Source organism: Pseudorasbora parva, chromosome 16 (genome assembly GCF_024679245.1).
Source record: "Pseudorasbora parva isolate DD20220531a chromosome 16, ASM2467924v1, whole genome shotgun sequence".
Lineage (NCBI taxonomy): Eukaryota > Metazoa > Chordata > Actinopteri > Cypriniformes > Gobionidae > Pseudorasbora > Pseudorasbora parva.
In genome coordinates, this window is record NC_090187.1 from 27,717,980 (window position 1) to 27,739,881 (window position 21,902).

A 21,902-nucleotide genomic window follows, 5' to 3' on the forward strand; every position below is an offset into this window, starting at 1 on the left:
CCACTGTTTATTTCTAAAGAAACACAACAATGCATAAAAGGCTCCATTACCTTGTATCTTGCACTATCACCCCGTAGAAGCTGTTTTTGTAAAAATAGGCTAACGATTGCGTCATATCCAATGCGACTCTGTCGCACAGTTGAGAAATTACAGTATAGACAGGAGGAGACGCTCAGAAGCAATCTTTTACTGTCTACAGTCGGGGGAACGTGGAGACATAAAGTCCGATGAAGTCAAGGGGGAAGAATGGGGAGAAGCCCATAGTGAGCCAAAAGCAACGGGACAAAACATTTAAACAACGTGATTCAGATTTCACTTTCCACAACTACTAGAAGACCTAAAGCTGTTAGACAGGTTGCTTACGTCACATCTACGTCGTCAAGCTCAGTCTGGAATTTTTGGGTGAACTAACCCTTTAAGAACTGTTCACTGAATGGTTCTTCTATGGCAACTGTGTGAAAACCAGACCAAAAAATCTCAGGTTTGAACACCATAATAGCAAATGCATAAACTAGAACTTTTGTACCTCTGAGATATTCAACCTCAAGTTGCCTTTTAACACGGCTCTTGTTTAATTCCAATAAATACTGTTAATGTTTACTATTTGAGCAGTTTTCAAACTTCCCCTTCTTTCAATTTTCTTATTTTTCTCTTTCATTGCAGGAGGACGATATAGTTTACTTTAATGCCAAGGATAATGTGAGTATATAATTCAAGACTCTTCATAGGTAGACTTCAGAACACTCAGCATTTTTTCAAGCACAGATGCGTTATCAAAAATGAATGCCGTGAGCTCTTCGGACCAGTTATGACCAAGCGTTAGTGAGTATATATATGAGTTATTGAAGACAGTCAAGAGATGATCAGAATATATCTTCTCCTCAGCTGGAGCATCCTCGGCTGGTGGATGCACAGTTTTTGTGCCCCATATATCTCAACTGCCAATTAGCATGAGTGTGTGTAAGACACATGGAGGGAGTGTGTGCATTAGACTGTGTAAAAGTACAAGGCGGAACGAGGCAGAGGAAACATGTAGAGCACTAGTTTGGAATGGATAGTACCTGCCAAACAAAGCATTATACAATAATTATTTAAAATAAATAAATTGGCTCTAAATTTATTTTGATATTGATGTTTGATGTAAACTTTCTCATGGATACATGCGATTTTGTTGGGTTTTGATTAGTGACGGACTGATCTATCAGGTATTGTCATTATTTATTTACTCTTCCACATCGTTCAAAACCCATCAAGTTTTTCTTCTGTGGAACACAAAAAGGTGACTCCAATTTGTGAATTTGTAAAAATTCACGGAAGGCAACACAATGAATTAAAGCAACTGTATGTAAGAAATGTATTTCAACTAATCATAAAATGGCACTAGACATTAAGAAATCATGTTGATTTCAAATACTTATATCACTGACAACAGTAGTCCGGCCAGGATATTGTCATTTAAAGTTGTTGTTGCAGCCCTCAACTGATGTTGATGTTGAAATGTTGTGTTTTGGCCTGAAGCTCCACCCTCCACCAATCGACCAATCACGAAGTCAGTAGTGTTTGGGCATCCGGGTTGCCAGCTCTGCTCTAGTTACCACAGCTGCAGCTACAAATGTATGCTTGATCCTGCAGCCTATCTGGCAACCTCGAGTCAGGGGGGAGGGGGAGAGGTGATACACCTGCAGTACCAGTTTTGGCCACAATCTTACATACAGTTCCTATAAGAGCCGGGCGGTGTAAACTTTTGAACAGGATAATGATGTATCAATTTTTCATATTTTGTTTAAAGGTGCACTATGTAGTATTTTTGCAGTAAAATATCAAAAAACCATTAGGCCAGTGTTATATATTTTGTTCAATTGAGTACTTGCAATATCCCAAATGTTTCCAACTCTTTGTAAATTGTGAGAAAATTGCTATTTTAACTAAGGACCGGGACGTTTCAGCATAGCGTTTGAGCGAGTCGCCTGTCAATCGCGTCATATCTGCGTTACCCTCGGTTTTATTCTGCAGAAGCGCCTTACTCTTAGCAGTGTGAACATATCACAGCAGCCCCGAGCGAACGCACAGAGTAATGTCATAACATCATTTTAAACACACTTAAATGTATCTAATATGATAAACAGAGCTGCTTTACCTTATACTCATGACCGGAAAAAGCGGAAGTGCGCGCGCCCCGCGACTGTGTCCCGTCCCGTCATAATAAAAGTCCCGGTGTTCTCGAGCTGTATGTTTGTATAACAATCGCTCCAGTGGCCTTGCTCAGCTCCACAACACTCGGTCCTGCTCTGCTTTACACTACATTAATGTTAATAACCGCATCCATAAACATGATTTCTGCATGAGTCCTATTTTCCACCGGCTGTGAGGTGAAGACCACATGTCCCAAGATACTGCGCTCACACTTGGCGTCATCAAACTACGCCTTTGTTTAGAATAGGCGCCCTCCAGTGGACGGAATGTTGCATAGTGCACCTTTAAAGGTTATATGTATTCATTTATTACTGCTCTCAGGAGCTAGAAAATATATGTACATGCTTTCCAGAAGAGAAAAAAAACCCAGTACAATTTACCCTGATCATCCATTCAAGAAGTTTACACCCCCCTATTGAGTGTTTTAACTATTTGTAATAGTTGTGCATGAGTCCCTCATTTGGACCAAAGATGGATCTGAAATTCATACAGTCACTGCTGGAAAGGGTTCAACTATGCAGATGATGCCAGAAAACCAAAGAATGTGCACGACCTGGAAGATTTTCCTGAAGAACAGTGGGCTGTGTAACTGCTCAGGACAAACAAGAGACTCATTAACAACTATCACAAAAAAAAAAAAAAAAAAAAAATCAAGCAAGAAAGTCGTGGATCATCCAGTTAATGACAGAGTATTACGAATCAAGGGTATGTAAACTTTAAAACGGGTTAATTTTTTATAAATTCTGCAATTATTTTCTATGTAAACAAAGCTAGCTATTCAGGACAGTACTAAATAAAAAGGAACATGTTTTTTATGATGCCAAAACATCTGCAATAGCTATGTAAACTTTTTTGCACAGCTGGCGGTGTGTGTGTTTGTGTGTGTTTGTGTGTGTGCGTGTGCGTGTGCGTGTGTGTGTGTGTAAATATACATCGGTTGCTGTTGTTGTTTTTCTTTTAGCTTGATGCCAATGAAACAGAAGGAAGGAAAAACCGGATCAGACCTGAATTTAAAGAAGACCCGTCATTCAAAAACCGCCTAACCTCTTACAACCATACGGCTGTGCATATCCCTACGGACATATATGACGGCTGTAAGTAACTCCCCCACCCCCCACAGACACACTTCCATAGCACTCTGTCTGCTCCGCCGTAACATATTATCTACTGCTGGGAATCTGATGAGATGCTCCGCTGCTGATTGCTTTGGATGTCAGTTATAAAACGGAGTGTATAAGTGTGTCTTTGTGAGAGCTTTTTGAGGAGAATTATATAATCTATTTGACAGCAAAGACTCTCAGGGGAAACTTTTGTCACAATAAGTGCAGGTGCGCCTGTTTGGATAAACCCATGGTATGCGTGCGCATCTATTTAAACTATACGTGTGAGTTCTTAATGGTTTTTAATCAGGGATAGAAGGCTGGCCAAGCCATAGAGTCTCAGTTGGCCTGCTGGGATAGCGTCTGGCTCTTTGGTGATAGGCGGCCCTTCCCTATTGACCTTGTCATACACACACGCATGCACACAAATGAAAGACAAATAAATTCAGGTAATTACTTTGGCCATTGTGCCCTTTGGTAAACAGAGTAGAAGGCTATTTGAAATGACATCAAGTCAGACAGATGTGAGCTGCGGTGACCATAAGGTTATACGGTGGACGCATTTGCTTGCTTTTTAAATAAAGAATACCAAATCAGATCAAGTTGATGCTTCAGTCTCTAAGTAGTGAGTTAGAGTCTTTCAAACACACACTGACAGAGGTGGCTGCCCCTGTAATTTAAGAAGGGAGTCTCCTTGTCACTTGTCTTGTAATTGCATACCATTTTAAGCAATTATCTGTGAGTCATTTACTAATCTTATATTGCTATTTCTAAATGTATGTGTGAGTCATTTACAAAGGCCTTTAGGGTAGGGTTGTTTCATCTGGTTATCTATAGTTTTGAGCTTGTTGGTTATTAATTATTTATTCATTTTGTGATTAAAGCATGTATTTTTGGCCTTTAAAGACCCCGTATGGGTTGATGACATAGCATTTTCACTGTCACCCACAAGATAAAGATAATATAATCTGTATTGTCATCATTTAAAATACAGTATGGTTAAACATGTTTTTGTCTTGCATGGATCTATTGATGTAAAAGCTGCTTTGTCTTTAGATTTTTTACCTTTTTGAGTGCGACTGTCTCTAGCATGGTTCAATAAATTATAACTTTTATAATTAAAAAGAAAAGCATACAAATGCTAATACAAACCCGATTCCAAAAAAGTTGGAAGACTTTACAAATTGTGAATAAAAACAGAGTGCAATGCAATTTCAATGTTTTATTTAGAATACAACACAGATGACATATTAAATGTTTAAGCTGAGAAAATGTATCATTTTAAGGGAAATTAAGTTGATTTTAAATTTTATGGCATCAACACATCTCAAAGTTGGTACAAGTCTATGTTTACCACTGTGTGGCATCCTCTCTTCTTTTTTATAAAAGTCTGCAATCATCTGGGGGCTGAGGAGAAAAGTTTAGGAATAGGAATATTGTCCCATTCTTGTCTAATTAAGGCCTCTAGTTGCTCAACTGTCTTAGTTCTTCTTTGTCGCATCTTCCACTTTATGATGAACTAAATGTTTTCTATGAGTCAAGTGAAAGATCTGGACTGTAGGCTGGCCATTTCAGCACACGGATCCTTCTTCTACACAGTGTGTGATCTGGCATTGTCATGTTGGAAAATGCAAGGTCTTCCCTGTAAGAGACAACATCTGGATGGGAGCATATGTTGTTCTAGAATTTGGATATACCTTTCAGCATTGATGGTGCCTTCCCAGATGTGTAAGCTGCCCCATACAATCAGAGATGCAAGCTTCTGAACTGAGTGCTGATAACAACTTGGGTTGTCCTTGTCCTCTTTTGTCCGGATGACATGGCATCCCAGTTTTCCCTCTAAATTATTCAAATTTTGATTCATCTGACCACAGAACCGTTTTCCACTTTGCCACAGTCCATTTTAAATGAGCCTTGGCCCAGAGAAAACACCTGCACTTCTGGATCATGTTTAGATATAGCTTCTTTTCTGACCTATAGAGTTTTAGTCGGTAACTGTGAATGGCACCGTGGATTGTGTTCACCGACAATGTTTTCTGGAAGTATTCCTGAGCCCATGTTGTGATTTCTATTCCAGTAGCATTCCTGTATGTGATGCAGTGCCGTTTAAGGCCTCAAAGATCACAGGCATCCAGTATGGTTTTCCGGCCTTGACCCTTACGCACAGAGATTGTTCCAGATTCTCTGAATCTTTGGAAGATATTATGCACTGTAGATGATGATAACTTCAAACTCTTTGCAATTTTTCTCTGAGAAACTCCTTTCTGATAATGCTCCACTATTGGTGGAATTGGTGATCCTCTGCCCATCTTGACTTCTGAGAGACACTGCCATTCTGATAGGCTATTTTATACCAAATTATATTGCTAGTTGACCTAATAAGTTCCAAATTGATCTTCCAGCTGTTGTAGATTTACCTATATGTAAATTTAACTTTCCGGCCTCTTATTGCTACCTGTCACAACTTTTTTGGAATGTGTAGCTCTCATGAAATCCAAAATGAGCCAATATTTGAGATGCCATTTCAAAATGTCTCACTTAAAATATAAAAAAATATAAGTTTATGAGATTTTTAAATTATTTCATTCCTTTTTTATTCACAATTTGTTCAGTGTCCCAACTTTTTTGGAATCGGTTTGTAAATACCTCAGGCATAGATGATAGATTTAATCCATATACTTCTAAAAGGACACATTTCAGTAAAAATTTAAAAAAAAAATAGTGAAATAATTGACAAAGTTAGTGACCACTTCTATTTTCTCAAACATCAGACTTTACACTACACAATACATTTTTTTTTTTACAAACAAATTAATTACTGCTTTGCCAACTACCCAGATTATTTTTTTGTAATTTTTGCTGATTTTTAGAGCTTGCCAAGCCCCTTTTGCCACCCATGTTAATTGTATGGATGCGATGGGCAGGAATTTCTGAAAAATAACTTCTAATATACAGTCTTGTTCAAAATAATAGCAGTACAATGTGACTAACCAGAATAATCAAGGTTTTTAGTATATTTTTTATTGCTACGTGGCAAACAAGTTACCAGTAGGTTCAGTCGATTCTCAGAAAACAAATGAGACCCAACATTCATGATATGCACGCTCTTAAGGCTGTGCAATTGGGCAATTAGTTGAATTAGTTGAAAGGGGTGTGTTCAAAGAAATAGCAGTGTCTACCTTTGACTGTACAAACTCAAAACTATTTTGTACAAACATTTTTTTTTTCTGGGATTTAGCAATCCTGTGAATCACTAAACTAATATTTAGTTGTATGACCACAGTTTTTTAAAACTGCTTGACATCTGTGTGGCATGGAGTCAACCAACTTGTGGCACCTCTCAGCTGTTATTCCACTCCATGATTCTTTAACAACATTCCACAATTCATTCACATTTCTTGGTTTTGCTTCAGAAACAGCATTTTTGATATCACCCCACAAGTTCTCAATTGGATTAAGGTCTGGAGATTGGGCTGGCCACTCCATAACATTAATTTTGTTGGTTTGGAACCAAGACTTTGCCCGTTTACTAGTGTGTTTTGGGTCATTGTCTTGTTGAAACAACCGTTTCAAGGGCATGTCCTCTTCAGCATAGGGCAACATGACCTCTTCAAGTATTTTAACATATGCAAACTGATCCATGATCCCTGGTATGCGATAAATAGGCCCAACACCATAGTAGGAGAAACATGCCCATATCATGATGCTTGCACCTCCATGCTTCACTGTCTTCACTGTGTACTGTGGCTTGAATTCAGAGTTTGGGGGTAGTCTCACAAACTGCCTGTGGCCCTTGGACCCAAAAAGAACAATTTTACTCTCATCAGTCCACAAAATGTTCCTCCATTTCTCTTTAGGCCAGTTGATGTGTTCTTTGGCAAATTGTAACCTCTTCTGCACATGCCTTTTTTTTAACAGAGGGACTTTGCGGGGGATTCTTGAAAATAGATTAGCTTCACACAGACGTCTTCTAACTGTCACAGTACTTACAGGTAACTCCAGACTGTCTTTGATCATCCTGGAGGTGATCATTGGCTGAGCCTTTGCCATTCTGGTTATTCTTCTATCCATTTTGATGGTTGTCTTCCGTTTTCTTCCACGTCTCTCTGGTTTTGCTCTCCATTTTAAGGCATTGGAGATCATTTTAGCTGAACAGCCTATCATTTTTTGCACCTCTTTATAGGTTTTCCCCTCTCTAATCAACTTTTTAATCAAAGTACGCTGTTCTTCTGAACAATGTCTTGAACGACCCATTTTCCTCAGCTTTCAAATGCATGTTCAACAAGTGTTGGCTTCATCCTTAAATAGGGGCCACCTGATTCACACCTGTTTCTTCACAAAATTGATGACCTCAGTGATTGAATGCCACACTGCTATTTTTTTGAACACACCCCTTTCAACTAATTCAACTAATTGCCCAATTGCACAGCCTTAAGAGCGTGCATATCATGAATGCTGGGTCTCATTTGATTTCTGAGAATCTACTGAACCTACTGGTAACTTGTTTGCCACGTAGCAATACAAAATATACTAAAAACCTTGATTATTCTGGTTAGTCACATTGTACTGCTATTATTTTGAACACGACTGTATATGATTAGTAAATGATTGAAGAGTTCTCCTTTTTGGGTGAACATTTTTGGGTGAACTTTTGTATTTAATAGTAGGAGTCTGGGAGAGATGGAAAATAGCCAAGTGACAGAAAGAGACTCAGGCAAGGCAAAAAGGGTAGAGCTGTAATTGCTGTGGTCTTGGGTCTGACCTGACCTTGCGCCAGAAGGAAACATAATACGTGTGTAGAATCGAGCTAGAATTGAGCTAGCGGCCATACCCTCTCAAACTCTGTGCTGAAACTGTGTGTGAATAATGTCCAATATTACTGGAGTGTCTATATGTCCATTAATTTCAAAGGTTGTTCACTCCATGTAATGCCTTACATAGAGTGAACAAACTTTGGAATTAATAAGAACCTAGTGGCTTTTCTCTTGCGACCCTAAAAGCAAAGTTTGCACACATCAACCTCTATCAAACACTCAAAAACCACAAATAGCCTGGAACCACCTGCAGACACACACAGAAATAACACAGATCTGCCACTCCCGCCGGGGAGAAAATTGGATTTTCGTGGATAAAGTAGTACATCGTTTAGGGGTTGCTGGAGGAGGGTGGGTGCCCCCTCTACTAGAGTCAGCCAACACCAAGAAAAACTTAACAATGATTAAGAGTGACAACTCACAGTGGGTGCTGATAAATTTCCTCTGCTTCACATCCAAAAGATGAATGTAATAAGTGGAGGTTGAGGAAATAATCAATACTCACACTTCAGAGTATCTTACTTCACACATTTTATTTAAAAATAAAAAAATTAGATAACATTTTTCACAATTATTATTATTATTATTATTATTATTATTATTATTATTATTATTATTATTATTATTATTATTTTTCTCTGTAGAACATAAGATTGACCACCATATATAGCATGTCTGAGTAACTAGTGCATGTGAGCAGCGTGGATTTTATTTAAATTTGGTTTCAACGGACGCAAGTTTTTTACATATTTTAATGAATATGTAAATGAGTGATGGATGGATGGATGAATGGATGGATGGATGGATGGATGGATGGATGGATGGATGGATGGATAGATAGATAGATAGATAGATAGATAGATAGATAGATAGATAGATAGATAGATAGATAGATAGATAGATAGATAGATAGATAGATAGATAGATAGATAGATAGATAGATAGATAGATAGATAGATAGATAGATAGATAGATAGATAGATAGATAGATAGCACACATTTAATTATGTCTGTATTTGCACATAATATTTGCAATCCCTTTTGAACATAATCTGATTCATTGTGTAAGCTTCAGCTTCTCTGTAGTCATTGATCAGACTTTTGTCTTTTTTGGGAGAAAAAGCTCAAGAAAATGCGCCTCTCGTGCATAGTTTCCTCATTTCCTTCCTCTCTTTTCTTTTCTCAGCCCTGCCCCCAATAAAAATTAATGTTATGGTTGTTATAACACTGAATTTTTCATGCTTCATTACAATAATTGTTGACACGCAGGCTGTTTTCGCAACTGATTAGCATATCTCTACTAGCACTTCTGACTGCCTATCAGCACGCAGCCTTTTCAGAAGCAAAATGTTTGATAGGATGATTATAGGTTTCCATGGTTCCCTCAGTAATGATGTAATAAAGTCAACCAGCTTGTTTGCAGCTGAGGAGATGAAGAGCCATCAGTGTATAGCTCCGAATCATTCTGTTAACAGCGGTTGAGGTGAGGGTAAATTACAACTCTCTTTGTGTCTCTCCTACTCCTCATCTCTGGACTCTACAAGTCACTATAAGCACCATGACCTCTGTAAATAGATTCAAGTATTCAGAGATCACAGTGAATCATGTCTTGTGATAATGTTTGTTAGTTAAAGGTGATGGACTGTACAAGACACTATTAGCTCTGTGACCTCTGTGTAGATTCAGTTATTCAAAAGATGACGGTGAATCATTTGTTGTGGTAATATTTGTTAGTTGATGTAATGCAATCATTTTACTGACTCTATACTATATAAATCAATGAGACAAATGCCATACATTGTGTCTGTGTGTCATTGCCTGTATATTCCAGCCACTATTGTGTTGAATGAGCTGAACTGGACCGAAGCGTTGGAAGATGTCTTTAAGAAAAACAGAGAAGAAGATCCAACGCTACTATGGCAAGTGTTTGGCAGTGCTACTGGATTAGCTCGATATTACCCAGGTAAGTGCTTGTGTCTGTTTAATTCAAGACTATTCACACACACACACACATATTAGAACTCTCACACATACAGCCTCCTCCCTCCCTCTGCAAGACTCGACTGTCTCTAATTGGTAAACATAGCAGGTAGTCCCGGCTCAGATTTTCATAACAAATTATAAGATCAAATATCACAGCAGAAGGCTCATTGTATTCTTCTGAAATGTAATGATGACAGAGGAGAAACGTAATGAGGTTCTCAATTCATTTTCAATACTTTTATATAGAAAAATGTTGCAAATATACAGTGCATTATCCACTTTTAAACCTCTGTCCCTTAAAGGCTTTATATGAGTTTATTGTGTGTAGAGGAATAATTCAAACAAAATTTTGTCACCCTCATGTTTTATCAAATCTGTATGCGTTTTTTTCTTCTTTTTTTTTCTAGAACACAAAAAAATAATTTTGAAATTTTGAATTTCATATAATAAAAGTGAGTGCATGGGACCTGGGGCTATTGATTTTCAAAAATGACACAAAAAAGCATACAAGAGGGCCGTATGACTTGTTTGTATGAAGCCCTACAAACTACCCTGATGTCGTCATACATAATTCTAATCAGAATATGCAGAATATACTGCTCCATTGGGCTGTAATTATGGGGCGTGTTTCGGGACCTCAATTGGATAGACCTACAACCAATCAGAGCAACGGAGCAACGCATAACATTAGTTGTCAAACGTCAACAGAACTCCACTGAACTGTGTTGCCAAGTCTGTGGTTTTCCCGAAGGTTAGGGTTAGGGTTTGCTACATACAAACACCTTTGTGTGAGAAACAGATCAAAGTGATTCACTGACAATTTTCCACTCCACTGGACTGTTAACAGTTGCAGTCGGATCATTGAATCATTGAAGTGGAGAAAACCAGATCATTGAGTGAATCACTCAGACTGGGTTTGTGAACCGGATTCATTGACTCAGAAGAATGATTCACGAACAGTGCATCGGTATTTCTTGCTTGAAATATTATCAATGTGACAGGAGTCAGTATTTTCCGTTTGTAGTCTGATCTTCTATTCCAGAATTGGAATGTAGTGCACAAGTTTTTTGCCATTTTGGTGCTTAAAGGTGCAGGGTGAATTTTTGCGGCATCTAGTGGTGAGGTTCCAAATTGAAACTGGTCACCGCTCACCCCTCTCTTTTCAACACATGCTACGGTGGCCGACACAGGACAAACGTGTTGTCGTTGGAGACAATAGAGAGTATAGCTAGCGCTCTTTAGAGCAGTTTGTCCATTTAGCAGTTACTTTTTGTCACATGGCGGCACAAAATGGCGATTTAACTGTAAGGGCATTCGCGGTGTATGTAGATATAATTGCCTCATTCTAAGGAAATAACGGTTCATTATGTAAGGTCTAGGATAGAAATAGATGGAGGCAGATGATTCGCTGTGGCGACCCCTGAAGGGAACAGCCGAAAGAAGAAGAAGAAGAAGATGTAAGGTCTTTATAACATAGTTATATTGTATTTCTGTTAATAGAGCCTCATAAATACTACACTCTGTACATTAACCAACCTTAGTCCTGATTCAGTTTTATTGTATTGAGCAGAGAGGCTGGGATTTAATCACAAGTTTAATTAGAGATTAAACTTGTGTATTCCACTAATGAAAAAAAGTAGTACAGGTTTTGAATGTCATAATTGAGTTCTAATTTTTTTTGGGTGAACTATTCCTTTAAGACCGTAATAGAATAAAATGTGGGCCCTGAACCATTGATTGTCTCCTTATAGATACATGCACACCTATACAATATTGATACTCTTGCAAACCTCAATTCATTATAGCCAGTAGAACACTGGTCGATTACTTTGTTACGGCTAGATCACAGTGTCTCAGATCTGCTGGCACTTATAGCTGTGATCCTCTCACTAAATGTCAGAACGTGGGATGCCATTTATGAAGAAACACGTCTTGTTAGATGTTCAGCTGTGATAGTCACAGATGAGCGCCCTCATTTGCACCAGGTTATTTTTTCTGTTAAAGAAAGGAATTGAAGCTGAAATTCTTCTGTGGCCACTAAGGCCCTTTTTTTCCACGTCAAAATAAACCACAACCCCCCACCCCCCACCGGAAACATAAACAGGTTTCTAGTGGGGCTTGCTGATGTGCTCACTGCATAGATGGGACACATCAAATGGAGTTTGAGTTCAGAGGTCATTCATATTTCCATATCCTGTCTCTGTCCATTCAGCTTCCCCTTGGATGGATGCCAGGAAAACACCCAGCAAAATCGACCTGTACGATGTGCGCCGACGACCTTGGTACTAATATGCGCTTCTGTGTGTGTGCTCTGAATTATTTTTCATTTGTTCCTTTTTTCCCTTGAACCTTATTCTTTGTTCTCTCAGTTTAAAATTCTCCTTGAAAGAGATCCAGAATATTTTTTTCTTTGTATCCAGGTATGTTCAAGGTGCGGCTTCGCCCAAGGACATGCTGATTCTTGTTGATGCGTGAGTATTATGTGTTCTTTTTTTAATTATGAATATTATAAATGATAAATAAATATTATAAATGCTATCAAATTGGGACCTTCGAAATCGGGGCTCCATTTGGACCACAATCGACCCTATTGGCTCAAAGAACTTTTAATGGGTATTATCTTTTGCACCACAATATGTCATACACTGAACAAAATAATAAACGCAACACTTTTGTTTTTGCCCTTAGTTTCACGGGCAACAGCTCTCATGGACATTCCTGCAGTCAGTATGTCAATTGCACACTCCCTCTAAATTTGCGTCATCTGTGGCATTGTGCTGTGTAATAAAACTGCACATTTTAGAGTGGCCTTTTATTGTGGCCAGCCTAAGGCACACCTGTGCAATAATCCTGCTGTCTAATCAGAATCTTGGTATGCCACACCTGTGAGGTGGATGGATTATCTCGGCAAAGGAGAAGTGCTCACTAACACAGATTTAGACACATTTGTGAACAATATTTGAGAGAAATAGGCCATTTGTGTGCATAGAAAAATACTTTGATCTTTGAGTTCAGCTCATGAAAAATGGGGGTAAAAACAAACGTGTTGTGTTTATAATTTTGTTCAGTATATGTCTTTTGAACTACATTATAATGATCATTAATGGCTGTTTTAGTTAGCTTACATACTAGCATACATATCCCCGATTACCCTGATAGATTTGCTTATACACTACACATCTTCCGCTTAACTAATCAGTAAGTAATATCACATTCAGGACTAAGATAGTTCCTTCTGATGTAGTCAATAATTACTGAATGAGATTGGCAGCAGAACTAATAGGTAACTATGACAAATTATAAAGAATATAGTCACTATGCAGGAACTACAAGTGACCTGGACCGTTATTTTTCAAAATGGAAAAACAACTTTATCACAAAAAAAAATCACCAGTAGTTCCTGTAGAGTGACTAGGTTACAATTGAGTAATTAGTGATGCATTTTGTGACTTTATTAAGAGTAAAAATGATGATTGATTACGTCTTAGACACACAGTAATGTTCTTTATAATTTGTCAGTTAGTTAAAAGTTATTAATGAGGCTAATCTCATTCAGTAATTATTGAACACTTAAGGAACTGTCCCCTGAATTCAATATTACTGATTAGTTCAGCTTGTTTCTATATTAGTTAATAGTGGTAGCTGAAGTTTTAATGTTGTACTACTCATTAGTCCTGCATTTCTTCCTGCATAGTAACTTATTAATGACGAACCCTTATTCTAAAGTGTTACCCCTTATTTAAATTTCCACCCAAGGCATATGCAAAAAAGGCCTGGTTGAGTTGTGCTAGTAGTGTGAAACTCACAATTATGGTAAGGGAATTAACAATTCTGAAACGCGCTCAAAGTGGTTGACCAATCACAACACAGAGGTCCAGCTGACCAATTAGAGCACATTGTGCATTTCGGAAGGAGGGGCTTCATAGAGAAAAAAGAACGAAACAGAGCGTTACTGACAGACGGCAGTGATGTGAATTACAACCCCAAATCAGAAAAAGTTGGGACAGTATGGAATGTGCAAATAAAAATAAAAAAAAGTGATTTCTAAAATTACTTTGACTTATATTTCATTGCAGACAATATGAACACAAAATATTTCATGTTTTGTCTGGTCAACTTCATGTCATTTGTAAATATTCATCCTTTCCTGTCATTCAGACCTGCAACACATTTCAAAAAAAGTTGGGACAGTAAAGCATTTACCACTTTGTAAAGTTGCCATTCCTTTTCACAACACTTAAAAGACGTTTAGGGACTGAAGACACCAAGTGATGAAGTGTTTCAGGTGTAATTTTGTCCCATTCTTCCTGCAAACAAGTCTTAAGGTGGGCAACAGTACGGGGTCTTCGTTGTCGCATTTTGCGCTTCAAAATGCGCCACACATTCTCTATTGGAGACAGGTCGGGACTGCAGGCAGGCCAGTCAAGTACCCGTACCCTCTTCCTCCGCAGCCAGGACTTTGTAATGTGTGCAGAATGTGGTTTTGCATTGTCTTGTTGAAATATGCATGGATGTCCCTGGAAAAGATATCTTCTTGAAGGCAGCATATTATGCTCCAAAATCTCTACTTTTCAGCATTAATGATGCCTTCACAGAAGTGCAAGTTACCTTTGCCAAGGGCACTGACACAACCCCATACCATGACAGACCCTGGCTTTTGGACTTGTTGCTGGTAACAGTCTGGATGATCCTTTTCTTCTTTGGTTCGGAGCACACGGCGTCCATTCCTCCCAAAAAATACCTGAAATACTGATTCATCTGACCACAGTACACATTTCCACTGTGTGATGGTCCATCCCAGATGCCTCCGAGCCCAGAGAAGTCGACGGCGCTTCTGGACACTGTTAACAAAAGGCTTCCTTTTGGCACAGTGCAGTTTTAACTGGCATTTGTGGATGTAACTACGCATTGTGGTACTTCACAAAGGTTTGCCAAAGTAGTCCTGAGCCCATGTGGTGATATCGCTTATAGATGAATGACGATTCTTGATGCAGTGCCGCCTGAGGGATCGGAGATCACGGTTTTTCAGCTTAGGCTTGTGGCCTTGTCCTTTACGCACTGAAATTCCTCCAGATTCCTTGAATCTAGTAATTATGTTATGCACTGTTGGATGTGAAATATCCAAATCTCTTCCTATCTTTCTTTGAGGAACATTGTTTTTAAACATTTCAATAATTTTCTCACGTATTTGTTGGCAAACTGGCGATCCTCGGCCCATCTTTGCTCCTAAAGGATTAGATCTTTCTTGGATGCTGCTTTTGTACCAAATCATAATTTCAATCAGCTGTTGACATCAGCTGTTTAAAATCACATCATTATTTAACCCTTTTACCTCATTACTAGCCCTAAATTGCTCCTGTCCCAACTTTTTTTGAAATGTGTTGCAGGTCTGAATGACAGGAAAGGATGCATATTTACAAATGACATGAAGTTGACCAGACAAAAGATGAAATATTTTGTGTTCATATTGTCTGCAATGAAATACAAGTCTAAGTAAATTTAGAAATCACTACTTTCTTTTTTTATTTGCGTTTTCCAAACTGTCCCAACTTTTTCTGATTTGGGGTTGTATGTAAAAAAATATATATTGTTTTTTGAACACTCAAGCATGAAACCCAATTATATTAGTGCGGAAATAAGCTATTACTTTTGATTCATTAGCCACTATGATTAAATAACAAGAAGAATAACAAAGTGCAATAAATGGTAAAACAATTTGCACAACAAGCCAATGTGTTTATGATTATAAAAATGAATTAAAATAATACAATAGCATAGACTATATCAAATAGTAAAAAAAAAAATCTGATTTCTCATGACACTGTATATTCAGGAAATCAAACCTATATGAATGGCTTGCTTATTGTTATCTCTGCGTATTAACCATAAAAAAAACAAAAATCGCCCAAAAAAAAAAAATTCTGTCATCATTTACTTTCCGTAATATATTGTTATGTGATAACAGAATTTTCATTTTAGTAGGAACTATCCCTTTAACTTGCATTAACTGGTGTTTTTGTTGGTGTGTTGCAGGAGTGGAAGTGTGTCTGGATTGACCCTTAAACTGATCCGTACTTCTGTCAGTGAAATGCTGGAGACACTTTCCGATGATGACTATGTAAATGTTGTCCATGTAAGTATGTTCATAGGCTATGCATGCACACTGCAAAGTTTTGGCTGTGATAAACGTAGGACTCACTCCTACCATGCACTTGCAATAGTACTTTACATAATAGGGGTGTAGCAGTTTAAATTACTCACGGTTCGGTTTTTATTATGGTTTTAGGGTCACACTTTTGGTATGGCTCAGTATGCGCTATGTTCAGAGAAAAAAAGGTTACTGTCAGATAAAGTAAATAAGAACAAATATCAAACTACAACCAACAGTACAAATAAATACAATATAGCAAAGATACAAATGAATGTCCTACTTCGCATCAGTTGCGCTTTTTCCGTAAGTTGAATACAAAAGGCGGTCTGATGGAAGCTAGATATTTTAATTTATAAAGTGTTAAATATTAGTATTAGTATTAGATATTAGTATAAATATTAGTATTAGAAAATAGATATTTTTCTTACAGAAACGCATCGATTCTCTTCAAAAAGCCTTTATTAACCCCCAGAGCCATGTGGATTACATTTATAATGGATGGATGCACTTTTTGGTCTTCAAATTTCCCCATTCACTGCCATTTTAAAGCTTGGATGAGATAGGATATGTTTTATTATAACTCCGATTGTATTTGTCTGAAAGAAAAATGTCATATACACCTAGTTGTCTCAGAAATTAACAATTTAAAACCCACATGAAGACCTTTCTTCCAAGAAAGATGCATTTCAGGTAAGCTGTCAGAATCCAAGAAAGCGTTGCATCAGGTTTAGTTTGGCTCTGCACAAACTACATGGATATAATTTAATTTTCACTACTTGAAGTTTCCATGGCTAAATATGGTTGCAGAAAATGCTTGTCACTTCCATAGAAAAGAAAAAATGCGTGTGCAAATGAAAAAATTTGTCTACAGAATGTGATTAATCTCTCAGAAAAGTGTGCAGTTGTACAGTAAAAATGGAACAAGACATTGGAATGGGATTCAATTTAAAGTGAGGAGTTTCTATAGTTTGTTGGTTGTAGGTTGCAGTGTGATGTAACGAGAGAGAGAGAGAGAGAGAGAGAGAGAGAGAGAGAGAGAGAGAGAGAGAGAGAGAGAGAGAGAGAGAGAGAGAGAGAGAGAGAGAGAGAGAGAGAGAGAGAGAGAGAGAGAGAGAGAGAGAGAGATTTTGTAATGAAATATGGATCTGGCTTTAGCTTGCCACTTGAAAACAGGCGCTTAATGAAAAGGCTGCTTCTAGGCTCTGTGTGCTGAATTGAAAATGGCTGGACAAAGTGAGATCAGGCTGAGTGAGAACAAGAAGGCCAGAGAAAAAGGGAGGAAATTGCTATATATCACTCCTCTCGGAAGGAGCCTCCAATCCATCTTGGCTAGCTGATCTTTTACTCGGGTGCTGCCAGTTTTGTTCTCAACTTACTTTTCCTCTGATCAAAGAGCTTACAGAATGCTCATGTCCAAATCTGTCATGCTTGCTGTGAGGGTTGTTATATCATAAAGGGTAGTTCCAAAAACGAAGATTTTGTTAATACTTACATTTGCTTATGATGTTTCAAACATGAACTGCTTCCAACCCATGCACTTTTTCTTCCAATTGCAATTAACAAGGATTGACTGATATAAAAGTCTTGCATATTTTGTGAAAGAAACTCAAGTCGTTATTCACTTAGTATTAGAAAATAGGTATTTTTCTTACACAAACGCATTGATTCACTTCAAAAGGCCTTTATTAACCCCCGGAGCCATGTGGATTACATTTATAATGGATGGATGCACTTTTTGGTCTTCAAATTTCCCCATTCACTGCCATTATAAAGCTTGGATGAGATAGGATATTTTTTATTATAACTCTGGTTGTATTTGTCTGAAAGAAAAATGTCATATTCACCTAGTAGTCCCAGAAATTAACAAATGTATCCGCTCAACTTCATGTCTTTCAAAAACCACATGAAGATCTTTCTTCCAAGAAAGATGCATTTCAGGTAAGCTGTCAGAATCCAAGAAAGCGTTGCATCAGGTTTAGTTTGGCTCTGCACAAACTACATGGATATAATTTTGTTTTCACTACTTGAAATATGTATATATACTGTATAAAGTATAAAACTGTATAAAGTAAAATATCTATCTTCCGGCAGACTGCTTTCCGTATTAAACTTATGCGTAAAGTATACCGCCTATCACAGTTCAAAAATACTTACTCTACGTCCAACATCATAGTTGCGCCAGTTACAATTCTTTCGTAAGTTGAATATGGAAGGTGGTCTGCTGGAATCTAGATATTTTACTTTCTAATGTTTTAAATATGTATTTTCTTACCAAAATCCATCAATTTGCTTCAGAAGGCTTTTATTAACCCCCAGAGCAGTGTGGATTACTTTTATAATGGATGGATGCACTTTTTTGGGCTTCAAATTTTGGGCTGCAATTCACTGTCATTATAAAGCTTGAATTAACCAGGATTTATATATATATATAACTCTGATTGTATTCATCTCAAAGAAGAATGTCATATATACCTTGGCTTGAGGTGAGTAAATCATGGGGCAATTTTTATTTTTGGGTGAACTATCCCTTTAAACTGAAAAGGAGCGGCAAAAAGAAAGCCATGCCATTTTGCAAGGATAAATCACATTCAGTTTTTGCACTCAGGGTGATATTGCCCAAAAATCACGCTTGGTGTTATACATTTTTTATTCTTCAGCACATAAAGTTTGATTAATTTATTGTTTTCACTTCTCAGAGGATTTTGAGTTTTTCTTGCATCGGGGAATCACTGTTCCGATAAAGGATTAGCTCTGTGAGATCTGTCAACAGGATTCGCTTCAGGAAACGTATGCCAATGAGAGTGTAGCGCTGTGTTATGCGTATGTGTGTGAGTGTGAGTGTGCTTGTGTGTATTGAGCGAGAACAGAAAAGGACTGTGCCCACAGTCATTTGATACCTAAAGTTCAAATTTGGTGTGTGTTTGTACAGCTCAGTAGTTTGAGAGCATCTGTGGTAGTTTGAAATAAAAGGGCTTTGTGGGCATTATGGCTATTGTGTTGGCTGACTCCATAAATCTATAATATGGTAGTGATTTGTTTTTAGACTGTTGATCACCCTCAGTGTACACAATATGTGCTATGCATGGTAGCTGTTTGGTTTGTGAATAGGGAAAATGAGTAGGATTATGATCAGTGTATACAGCTGAAATGATTTTAGCCATGCAGGACAAATAAAACATCTGATCATTTCAGTTGTAATTAAAATTTCAGACTTCCTTCATGCACATTTTATACATTTTGCTTGATAAACAAACTCAAACCCTTCTTACAAAATTGATGTTGTGCATTCCTGCCAAGTCAGCGAGAATCTTCCAACAAGTCTTGGAAGGAAAATGTATTGTAATACAGGCTGTGTTTGGAATTTAATAGTGTGCTTCTTATTGCATACAGCACAGTACATAATGTATACATTACTCTGTTACACAATAACCTGTAATTCATATGCTATATGTGTGTATGAATGCGGCGAAGGGGCTCTCGACTGTCTCTTACAATCAAATGTTTCTCATTTTAACAGTACTTTTTAATATGATGCCACATACACAGCCACCATAGCCCAAGGATTTCATAAATCTTCATACATTTTTGAAAAGCCAACTGAAGGTAAAGGAAATTGGGGTTTGGTCGTATAAACATCGAGTATCCGTAGGCCAATGATGTAGTCGGATACACATCATTAAAACAAATAGATAAATTAAGCAAATTCAGAAATGCGAATAAATATGAATACATTAATTGTTTTGCACGTTTAGCTGTTTATTATCGAAGCACATATTTTCACCATTAATTATTCTGCATTATCCATAATAAAAATATTTGTCGTTTATATTTATATAAAAACATATTTTCAGGCTAAATGAAGACAAGTGATACAAATGCATATTTTTCCTTTTTTCACAGATTTCATAACCACATTCAGCCTTTTGTCTTAACACAAGAGCTATAATCATTAGAGTTGGCGCATATCCATGCAAATGTGACATTTACAGCGAAGGCGAAGCAAAGGAAATATGACATATTATGATAAAACTGTCTTCCTCTTTACAGGTCAGCTAAAGTGTCTCTAATTTCAGTCGCTGTCCGAATAAATATTTGATAAGTTATTTATGAAGGCAAGTATTGGATCAAGGTTATTGATGCTCATTAGTGCAGTGCTGTGGCAACCGCCATTGAATTGTTCAAGGATATTACCAGATTCATCATTTAGATTGACTCATCTGTGAGGCGAATTTTCATAGGAAATGATTGACTAGTGCAATTGACTTGCAGCATGACAAACAATTTGAATGGCGAACATAAGATTACGGCTTTTAAATTGGTCTCTAGAGGATATTCTGGCTTAAGAGGTGGATTTCATATAGGAAAGATGTTTCCAGCCTTCCTCTGCTTGGAGATGAAGAATGAAATACGAGTCTCAGTTTATGAATCCATTTTTCCCCCCTCTCTCTGTGTTAAATGTTTACGAGCTCTCTACAGTGCGAATGACCCATATTGGAAATAAAAAAGCAACATTTTTTAACAAACAACAAAAATCTTACAAGGTTATAAAAAATATCTTAATGCCTCAAACTGTTCATTTGCTTGCATATCAAGTTAGTTCATTGAATAGCTCTTATTTCACACTAGAATACTTGATTCTCATTGGGCAGCAGCAGTCAACTTTGCATTTTTGCAATTAATCAAATTGTTATCACAGCAAAATATTTATACCCTTAATTATGCTGCATAATCCAGAATTAAAATACTTTTTATTAATATTATTAACACAAAAAAGCTGCAGTCAAGGCAGACGTTGCACTCCGTACTTTCTTCTCACATATTTCAATAATTTTAACTAAAAAAATACATTAAAATGAACTATTGGTATTGGTTTTATAACCATGTCATAACTGACAAAATTCCCATTTCATGATGTATTGGATCATTTATCAAATAATGAAATCAAAATTGTTATCAAAGCAAATATTTATACCCTTAATTATGCTATGTAATATTTTTATTTATATATATATATATATATATATATATATATATATATATATATATATATATATATATATATATATATATATATATATATATATATATAATATTTATTTTTATTTTTTTCATTTTTGAAAGTGTGTAACTCAGTTACTTGTGCTCTAGGTTCATGCAGACAGTCAAAATATGTTACCTTCTCGTTGCTGAGAAATATAGCAAGAATATTTTTTAAAATAAAAGGAATGGGGCAGCTTTGATAACAGGTTTCTGTGCCCCTGAATGTTTCTGTGTGTGCACAGTGTGTGCAAATTACCTGTGTGTGTGTGTGTGTGTGTGTGTGTGTGTGTGTGTGTGTGTGTGCGTGCGTGCGTGCGTGCGTGCGTGCGTGCGTGCGTGCGTGCGTGTGTGCGTGTGTGTGTGTGTTTCAATAAAAATCTGCGCATTAATATAGAACAGTAACTTGGAACTACCTATGCATGAAATATTTATTGCACACCTTCCAGCTAATCAAAATCGAGTATAGACAGGCCATGGTATTATAATATATATATATATATATATATATATATATATATATATATATATATATATATATATATATATATATATATATATATATATATATATATAATATAGTTTTTTGTGGGTTATTACAGCTTAGAAAACATATACTTCCAT

The 21,902-nt window shown here is 37.1% G+C and overlaps 1 protein-coding gene across 3 annotated transcripts in view; it reads left to right on the top strand.

Annotated features, from left to right (window-relative positions):
• The window catches only part of LOC137043742 (voltage-dependent calcium channel subunit alpha-2/delta-1), a 169,178-nt gene that overhangs the window by 84,703 nt on the left and 62,573 nt on the right, over window positions 1–21,902 (top strand). For all 3 annotated transcript variants that reach the window (XM_067420149.1, XM_067420147.1, XM_067420148.1), the window contains 6 exons: window positions 664–699; window positions 3,155–3,287; window positions 9,939–10,070; window positions 12,303–12,372; window positions 12,511–12,561; window positions 16,124–16,223. In XM_067420149.1, coding sequence (XP_067276250.1) covers window positions 664–699; window positions 3,155–3,287; window positions 9,939–10,070; window positions 12,303–12,372; window positions 12,511–12,561; window positions 16,124–16,223 — 522 coding nt within the window. The remainder of the gene's footprint in view (window positions 1–663; window positions 700–3,154; window positions 3,288–9,938; window positions 10,071–12,302; window positions 12,373–12,510; window positions 12,562–16,123; window positions 16,224–21,902) is intronic.